This window comes from Salmo salar, chromosome 05, assembly GCF_965601325.2.
Source record: "Salmo salar chromosome 05, fSalSal1, whole genome shotgun sequence".
Lineage (NCBI taxonomy): Eukaryota > Metazoa > Chordata > Actinopteri > Salmoniformes > Salmonidae > Salmo > Salmo salar.
Window position 1 is genome coordinate 60,540,325 of NC_138295.1, and position 9,647 is coordinate 60,549,971.

The window sequence follows — 9,647 nt, forward strand, 5'->3', positions numbered from 1 at the left end:
CAGATTTCAATTGATGAAAAAATACACTTGTGACTAGGAACCTGTATTTGTTTTTGCATCTTCTGGGTAGAAATGTCTGCATAGTGCTTTTGTAATAGAATAGTAGAATAAGATATGCTTACCACAGATTTAGTCTACTCAGAGCAAGGTCTTTGATACTGGAGGCCAAGCCATTATCCACAAAGTTGGGCGAGCGAGCAAAGTCAATGTATTGAAGTGTCAGACGTTTAAGGGGGGTGACCTGTAGATTTAACAGAGCCATCCTCATAAGGTTCTCATTGAATTTTCCACGGTGAAAGATGAGCGAATCTACTTTGATGTCTTGCAAGCCTCTGAAAATATCCTCATCTCCCAAGTAATACATGAACTCAAAGAGGTTCCTGAATTGGATGAGACTGAAAGTCTTGTTGGCCAAGTCTCGTAGAATCAAAGGTAGGAAATTCGGCTTCTGATCTATGGCCATGTCAAAACCCATTCTACCTGTCTGGATTACCTTCAGACTACCCGGTTCATAGTAACTGATATTTGATGAAGTTTTAATGGCAAAGTCATTCAACTGAATGTTCCTCAATGCCTGGAAGTCCCCTTTCCTTAGACCCTTGACCATGGGGCCGCCCATGGACAGGGCCTTGAGGTGGGTCAATCTGGAGAAAACGTCAGCTGACAATGTGGCCTGGGTGTAAAGGTTATTCGACATAAGGAGTTCCCTTAGATTAAAGAGGTCCTGCAAGGCGTTGGCAGGGATTTCCTCTAGGGAGTTGTTAAAGATGTTAAGATGCTCCAGGAGGGGGTTGTTGTGGAAGGCACGGTCCTCAATCACAGAGATGTTGTTGAACTGCAGCTCGAGGACACGAAGATGAGGTAGGCGAGAAAAGTAATTAACACGAATGGCATGAAGTTCATTGTAGGATAGATCTATCCTTTCAAGCGTGGAAGGGAGGTGTTTCCATGGAACATGATCCAGTCGCTGACCAAGGCAGTTTGCGGAGCGACCAGAGTTGTAGATTTGACAGGGGCCTCTCTTTTCATTCGAAGCAGGGGTTGGTGATGCAAGGATCACAAGAAGTGGTGGACTAAACCACACAAAACCCAGTAGAATCATTGTGTGCATGCACATTTTGGATCTGTAAAGGAATGTAAAAATCTGTCAAGTTTAACAAATTACAAGATTGACAAGATTGTTAACAAACATCTATTGCAATCTCTAGGTCTTTATCATTTGAAGTTTGACTATAGTCTCCTCTTTACGTCCTTCAATCCTCAATTACAATTAGAGGAAATAGGGAGGGAGAAAATGGATTTCACTCTGATGTTACCCAGTATTGATGTGTCTGTGCCCAACATTACCCACACATTTCTGTTTCAAAGCCAAGAGAAGGGATTTGTGAAATTTTGCCATGACACTCTTATCTATGGATACATGTTTGGTTCTACAGCTGCACCATCGAGAGCATCCTGACTGGTTGCATCACTGCCTGGTATGGCAACTGCTCGGCCTCCGACAGCAAGGTACTACAGAGGGTAGTGCGAATGGCCCAGTACATCACTGGGGCCAAGCTTCCTGCTATCCAGGACCTCTATACCAGGCGGTGTCAGAGGAAGGCCCTAAAAATTGTCAAAGACTCCAGCCACCCTAGTCATAGACTGTTTTCTCTGCTACCACACGGCAAGCGGTACCGGAGCGCCAAGTCTAGGTCCAAGAGGCTTCTAAATAGCTTCTACCCCCAAGCCATAAGACTCCTGAACATTTAGTCAAATGGCTACCCAGACTATTCACATTGCCCCCCCCCCCCCCCCCCCCCTCCACACCACTGCCACTCTCTGTTGTCATCTATGCATAGTCACTTTAAATAACTCTACCTACATGTACATTCTACCTCAACTAACCGGTGCCCCTGCACATTGACTCTGTACCGGCACCCCCCTGTATATGTTGTTATTTTTTACTGCTCCTCTTTAATTACTTGTTACTTTTATCTCTTATTCTTATCCATATTTTTTTAAACTGCACTGTCGGTTAGGGGCTCGTAAGTAAGCATTTCACTGTAAGGTCTACACCTGTTGTATTCGGCGCATGTGACAAATAAAATGTGATTTGATTTGATGTTTACATCCATGTTTACCATCACTGTCTTGATTATTACAGGTTGAATAGTAACATGCTTGCAGTGAAGAATGGTCCAACAGTGTGCATCTTTCAAGTTAGGCTTTAGTGTAGAAGTCAGCAAAGTATTGATAATATAGGCAAAAAGCAACCAGATGAAGAATACCAACAACCAATAATTTCCTGCCCATTATGTATAGTTCTCGCTTTGTGGGCAATAAAATGAGGAAATGCCAATTGAACGTGAGATTTCTCAACACGGACTGTATGTTAGTTCTGGCATGCACCCCACCTGGTCTATTGACTTAGTTCAGACTACTGTTGTGGTGTTGGGAAGTGAAATGCTCAAATTTCCACAGCAAAACTAAAAAAGAATATATGCAATTCTAGGGGGCTATTTCCAGGACCCAGATTTAAACCTATTTATGGGCTAAAATGCATGCTCAATGGAGAACCTTTAAAGTATATTTAAAGATACATCTTTTAAAAACGTTTAACTGTACCTGTTAGTGGAGGTGATGCTGTTACAGTATCTGTTCAAGACCAGCTGATGTGTTGATATGCCTTACACAAGGGAGTGAACTGCTTCATCCTCCTTGACTGAGATTAAAATCCTCTTGCAGACTAATTCTCATGACTGATTGTTTCTACTAACCCTCATAAGACACAGTTCTCTGCTCATGGCTGTTAAATACAATCCCCCAAGTCCTCATAATTCTTTCCTTTATTTACACTACAAACCAACGGTAACTCACTGTTTTGGCATTACCTTCACGTGGGCAATATATCAAGTTTTATTACCATGTAGAACAAACAGTTTTAGTAAAATTGTATCCAGTGAGTGACAAGAAGGGAGTAAACATTTATGTAATGAATAAATATTGACTGGCTTCAGAATTATTGCTTCATTATATTTATACCTGACTTATCGGCCAACACTTTCTTCACCAATATTTAAGAAAATAACTGATTGTCGTGGATGACATATTCTGACATCTCATCAAAGTGAACCAGTGAACCCTTTGACTGTTGTTCTATAGGCCAATGGTTCCCAAACCTAGGGAAAACTAAGTCCGGCTTTAAACTTACTATTGAAAGTTGCAATAGTAGAATGCACAAGGTGCAATTTCAAAATTGGGTAGTACATCATCACTTCCGCTTTTCATGTTAGTCATAGCATACCTTAGAGAGCTATTTATAACTTGTCAGAAATGTCCAGATCAGCTAGCTCATGTCAGCTAATGTTTTTTTAATGTCGTTTTTTTAGCCCATAAATATTGTTGTCATTTTTTGTCACTCAAATATCAGATGAATACACATTAGACATGGTAAAATGTATAGAATTGCAAGTAAATTAGCTTTAAAACTGCAAAATGTTATTTGCACCCCATGACAAAATGTGTAGAATTGCAGGAAATGAGCTTTAAACCTGCAAAATTCTATTCACTAACAAGAGAGCTGTGAACAGTTTATGTCATGAACAGTGCTTGTGCCCATAGAAATCGACGTGGCGTGGGATGTTCCCCAATGCTGGAAGAGGGGCACTTCTGCTAGCAGGCCTTTCTAATCGACCTGGCCGGTGTATCCTGGAATGACATTGACCTCATCCTGTCAGTAGATGATGCCTGGCTATTCTTTAAAAGTGCCTTCCTCACCATCTTAAATAAGCATGCCCCACTCAATTAAAAAAAAACTAGGAATAGATATAGTCCTTGGTTCACTCCAGACCTGTCTGCCCTTGACCAGCACAAAAACATCCTGTGGCGTTCTGCATTAGCATCGAATAGCCCCCGTATGCAACTTTTCAGGGAAGTTAGAAACAAATATACACAGGCAGTTAGAAAACCTAAGCCTAGCTTTTTCAAACAGAAATTTGCATCCTGTAGTACTAACTCAAAAAAGTTCTGGGACACTGTAAAGTCCATGGAGAATAAGAGCACATCCTCCCAGCTGCCCACTGCTCTGAGGCTAGGAAACACTGTTACCACCGATAAATCCACTATAATTGAGAATTTCAATAAGCATTTCTCTACGGCTGGTCATGCTTTCCACCTGGCTACCCCTACCCCGGTCAACTGCCCGGCACCCTCCACAGCAACCCGCCAAAGCCCCCACCATTTCTCCTTTACCCAAATCCAGATAGCTGATGTTCTGAAAGAGCTGCAAAATCTGGACCCCTACAAATCAGCCAGGCTAGACAATCTGGACCCTCTCTTTCTAAAATGATCTGCCGAAATTGTTGCAACCCCTATTACTAGCCTGTTCAACCTCTCTTTTCTATCGTCTGAGATTCCCAAAGATTGGAAAGCTGCCGCGGTCATCCCCCTCTTCAAAGGGGATGACACTCTAGACCCAAACTGCGACAGACCTACATCTATCTTACCCTTTCTTTCTAAGTTCTTCGAAAGCCCAGTTAACAAACAGATTACCGACCATTTCGAATCCCACCGTACCTTCTCCGCTATGCAATCTGGTTTCAGAGCTGGTCATGGGTGCACCTCAGCCATGCTCAAGGTCCTAAACGACATCATAACCGCTATCGATAAGAGACATTACTGTGCAGCCGTATTCATCGACCTGGCCAAGGCTTTCGACTCTGTCAATCACCACATTCTTATTGGCAGACTCGACAGCCTTGGTTTCTCAAATGATTGCCTCGCCTGGTTTACCAACTACTTCTCTGATAGAGTTCAGTGTGTCAAATCGGAGGGCCTGTTGTCCGGACCTCTGGCAGTCTCTATGGGTGTGCCACAGGGTTCAATTCTCGGGCCGACTCTCTAACCTGCATACATCAATGATGTTGCTCTTGCTGCTGGTGATTCTCTGATCCACCTCTACGCAGACGACACCATTCTGTATACTTCTGGCCCCTCTTTGGACACTGTGTTAACTAACCTCCAGATGAGCTTCAATGCCATACAACTCTCCTTCCGTGGCCTCCAACTGCTCTTAAACGCAAGTAAAACTAAATGCATGCTATTCAATCGATCATTGCCCGCACCTGCTCGCCCGTCCAGCATCACTACTCTGGACGGCTCTGACTTAGAATACGTGGACAACTACAAATACCTGGGTGTCTGGTTAGACTGTAAACTCTCTTTCCAGACTCACATTAAGCATCTCCAATCCAAAATTAAATCTAGAATCGGCTTCCTGTATCGCAACAAAGCATCCTTCACTCATGCTGCCAAACATACCCTCGTAAAACTGAGCATTCTACCGATCCTCGACTTCGGTGATGTCATCTATAAAATAGCCTCTAACACTCTACTCAACAAACTGGATGCAGTCTATCACAGTGCCATCCGTTTTGTCACCAAAGCCCCATACACTACCCACCATTGCGACCTGTACGCTCTCATTGGTTGGTCCTCGCTTCATACTCGTCGCCAAACCCACTGGCTACAGGTTATCTATAAGTCTCTGCTAGGTAAAGCCCCGCCTTATCTCAGCTCACTGGTCACCATAGCAGCACCCACTCGTAGCACGCGCTCCAGTAGGTATATCTCACTGGTCACCCCCAAAGCCAATTCCTCCTTTGGTCGTCTTTCCTTCCAGTTCTCTGCTGCCAATGACTGGAATGAACTGCAAACATCTCTGAAGCTGGAGACTCATATCTCCCTCACTAGCTTTAAGCACCAGGTGTCAGAGCAGCTCACAGATCACTGCACCTGTACATAGCCCATCTGTAAAAGCCCATCTATCTACCTACCTCATCCCCATACTGTATTTATTTATTTATCTTGCTCCTTTGCACCCCAGTATCTCTACTTGCACATTCATCTTCTGCACATCTACCATTCCAGTGTTTAATTGCTATATTGTAATTACTTCGCCACCATGGCCTATTTATTGCCTTAACTTACCTCATTTGCACTCACTGTATATAGACTTTTTGTTTTATTTTGTTCTACTGTATTATTGACTGTGTGTTTTGTTTATTCCATGTGTAACTCTGTGTTGTTGTATGTGTCGAATTGCTATGCTTTATCTTGGCCAGGTTGCAAATGAGAACTTGTTCTCAACTAGCCTACCTGGTTAAATAAAGGTGAAATAAAAAAAATAAAATGAAAGGGGCCCCGAGTGAAAAAGTTTGGGAACCCCTGCTATGGCCTACAGTAAGTTTGGTATTCTATCAATGTTTTATGATATTTTGAATAATTTCAACTGATGAAACATAAAACAAACAAAAAATTATTTTCAGAAGCCGTTGCTTTTCTCAATAAAGATTCAGGATTTTTTAAATTTTTTATCTGTGGCATATTGTATTTTTGATAACAAAATGTCTAAGGTATTTAATTAGCCTCCACTTTGTTTACTGTATACAATTTGTAAGTCGCTCTGGATAAGAGCGTCTGCTAAATGACGTAAATATAAATGTAAATATGGAATACTTCCTGGAGACCAGCAATTGCGACTAACCCTTTCAAACTTCAGGTCAGAGTTCTGCTCTCAATATAGAGGTAAATATTTAGGTAATGAATGCCTTCTTTCTGCTGGAGGGGTCAATTTATGATGTTTATAATTCATTGGGCAGTCTGTTAGACTGCTGTCTTTATCTTTATCTTGACCTCTTTTTCTGAGGTCCATCGCCATCACTGACATTCATATCTGGCAGGGTTCCTTGACTCGTAAATATTTCCTTACTATGTGGGGTTGTTTTGTAATTTAACATAGAGGAAATATGCCCTTCTATGTTTCTAAGGGTGTAAAAAAAAAATCATAGCTTTATTTCACAATGATACCTACTGTACCAGTAGTTTAGAGGAATCAGTTCTCTAGCCAACACTGATGGCTATTCCTACAAATGAATGAAAAAAGATCAACCATGTCATTAATATTGATTCAGTAAAATGCCTTACATGAATATAACCCCATCACAAAATAATAACCCAGCATAATGACCAAAATAAAGCATAGGCCAATCATGAAATGGTTCAATATAAGTATTTACCAATCTTATTGTTATTGTACCAGGAACTCAGGAAAGGTCTTCCTCCTTTAAAAACTGCTTAGATTAACACTAGACCTTGCAGAGTGATGAAATCAATATCAGCCAACTATAACTGAGTGATTGATTAATGTCCCACGGACCAATGTCAGACTGCATGGTAACTCATAAATATGACGCAATGAGTGGCTGATGAGAAGGTGAGGATGATTTTACTGGAAAGTAGGAGGAGCTTCCTTCTAAAGCCGGTCTCTATTTACTTAATGTTACTGCTTACCACCAGGTAAGAGCAGTCAACCCTGAGCTATGTGCCTCTAACCTAGATGTTTAGAGTATTAATAGGCTACATGAACTCTGTTAGTTAGCCTGGTTAACCATTATAACACATAACACACTGGTTGTGTGCTTCTGAATGTCTAATATTGGGATCAGATGACTTGCCTACCCAAATATGTGTGATTTACACTACAAATACAAAACTTCACTTTTGATAGGCTAATTATTATCTACAAATGAGTGACATACAGTACCAGTCAAAAGTTTGGGCACACCTACTCATTCCAGGGTTTTTCTTTATTTTTTACTATTTTCTACAATGTAGAATAATAGTGAAGACATCAAAACTATGAAATAACACATGCTTCCAGGTAATGACTTGCCCCAAACTATTCTGTCATGGTACTGTCTGTTGTCTGATTTCCTGACACGCATACTGTTAAGTTATGACTTTGACTTGAGCTCTAGTTTTTACAATTATATTTAATATTTTTTCATACAGGTTAGTCTCATTGACAGAATCTGTTTTTCAAGAGAACTGGTCAAAGGTCTTCAATATAAAGTTTTACCCTGACACATTAACATTAAATACATATGTGATAAAATGTCTCAGTTGCACAGACTGCACGAAACCATGGCCCTCACATGAGTCCTTCAGTTAGTTAGCACAATATTAATGGAGTCAAACGCACCCTCATCCACCTGGCAGATCGCTGTTCCTGGACTTGAGGGAAACATTTGACAGAACAAAGCTCATGATGGTGACTCCTTCTATAATCGCAGTGTGGTTCTATAATTGTCTTATACAGCCTGTCTAGACATGCTTACTTTAACTTGTTTGATTTCTCAGTCACTTAAACAGTTCAAATTTGCATATCTAGATTTTTTTTCCCTTGATGCCCAACTGTTTGGTATTTGTGAAAACATCCCTTAGTGCAAAAATAGTTACTGCTAAAATATTTGAGGTAATGTGAATCTCAAAAATATCTACATTAGTGAAAATGGCTGGTGCTATCACCATCTCCCTACTGTGAATATCTTCATACTGTTAAAACAATCAACATTTTACATAAAGTAGTCAGACAAAGTCTCAGAACTCACCTTAAGATGAAATATTAGTGAACCAATTCAGCCCTTCAGTTACCCGTTTTCAACAACACATTTACATGTGTTGTCTGTGACTGATCATGAAGGAAGAAGACCAGCCCTTTAAGTTGTATTTTCCACATTGCTCTGTTTGTAAGCGCTCAGGAATGTGGAATGTGGGGTATAAAGCCATTCCCTTTCCTGCAGGCGGTGCTTGACTTATTCAGGAGCCAGCTGGAGCTGTGTACCGACACCTCAAATGTTCTACCGCACCTCATGGAATATTAGCTCAAAAGTATTGCAGAGCTCCTGCACCTAAATATAAAAGGTACCTGCACCCAAAATGAGTACCGGCACCTATTTCAGTCCAAGTCAAGCACTACTGCCAGGGTTTGCAACCTTTAATTGCATACATTGTCTTTTGAGGTGACTGTGGGGAAAGTAAGATATGGGGCCATCTTGTGCAATAGTACATTGAAATAGTTTTGTCTCTGTTATTATTCCACCCTGGGTATTGTAACACATTGGAGAAAATGCTAAGTCAGATCCTTCAAAGTTCATAGTTAAAACCTCTCTGGCAATTAAATTGATTTAGTGAGACATGTCATTAGATATACTTGTATTGTGGTTGTCTTTGCACAGAGGAAAGCCTGAACCTTATAAAATGGATGATTAATATACTGTTATGTTAGTATGTAGCAGGTGTTTTGATTTTGTTTCGTGTGGCTATCTCTGGCAGTCGATCAGTAAGCCTGTCTGTTATTGAATACAATTAGTTGTTTCTCTTCTTCATTCCAAATAGGAAACTAACTTCATGGGAAATGGATTGAAACGATCCTAATAGAATAGAGAGGGGGATGGGGGTTTGTCGGGGGTTGTATTTTGGGAGAAATAAACATGTTCTTCATTATGGTTGCCTCAGTTTGTTGGTGGGTGTTAAAAAGTGAATGACAGCCCATAACAAATGCAAGCTGTCTTGTAAGATCTTGTTATTAATCATAAGTGATCCATCACCATGTCAAGCCAAGTATCCTTTGGGGGGAAAAAGCAGGAGGTGATGGAAAGAATATTAGCTTATAGTGAGTGAGTTGGCAAAAATAAATAGTCTCTATTGTGTTTAGCAATATCACTTCCCTGACAATGGAGTATGTCCTAGAATAGGCATTCACCAGTATAAATAGAGTTCATCACCAGTATAAATATGGTTCACTTGTCTGTTTCATGGTTTAA

The 9,647-nt window shown here is 40.8% G+C and overlaps 1 protein-coding gene across 1 annotated transcript; it reads right to left on the bottom strand.

The window, feature by feature from the left end:
* Positions 1 to 111: 111 nt before the first annotated feature.
* LOC106605325 (toll-like receptor 2 type-2) lies at positions 112 to 8,621 on the bottom strand. Its single transcript, XM_014200815.3, has 2 exons — positions 8,433 to 8,621; positions 112 to 1,124 (listed from the first exon to the last, which is right to left on the bottom strand). Exon 2 carries the CDS (start codon positions 1,115 to 1,117, stop codon positions 119 to 121), a length of 999 nt encoding a protein of 332 aa, XP_014056290.2. The 5' UTR covers positions 1,118 to 1,124; positions 8,433 to 8,621; the 3' UTR covers positions 112 to 118.
* Between the last annotated feature and the right edge of the window lie 1,026 nt (positions 8,622 to 9,647).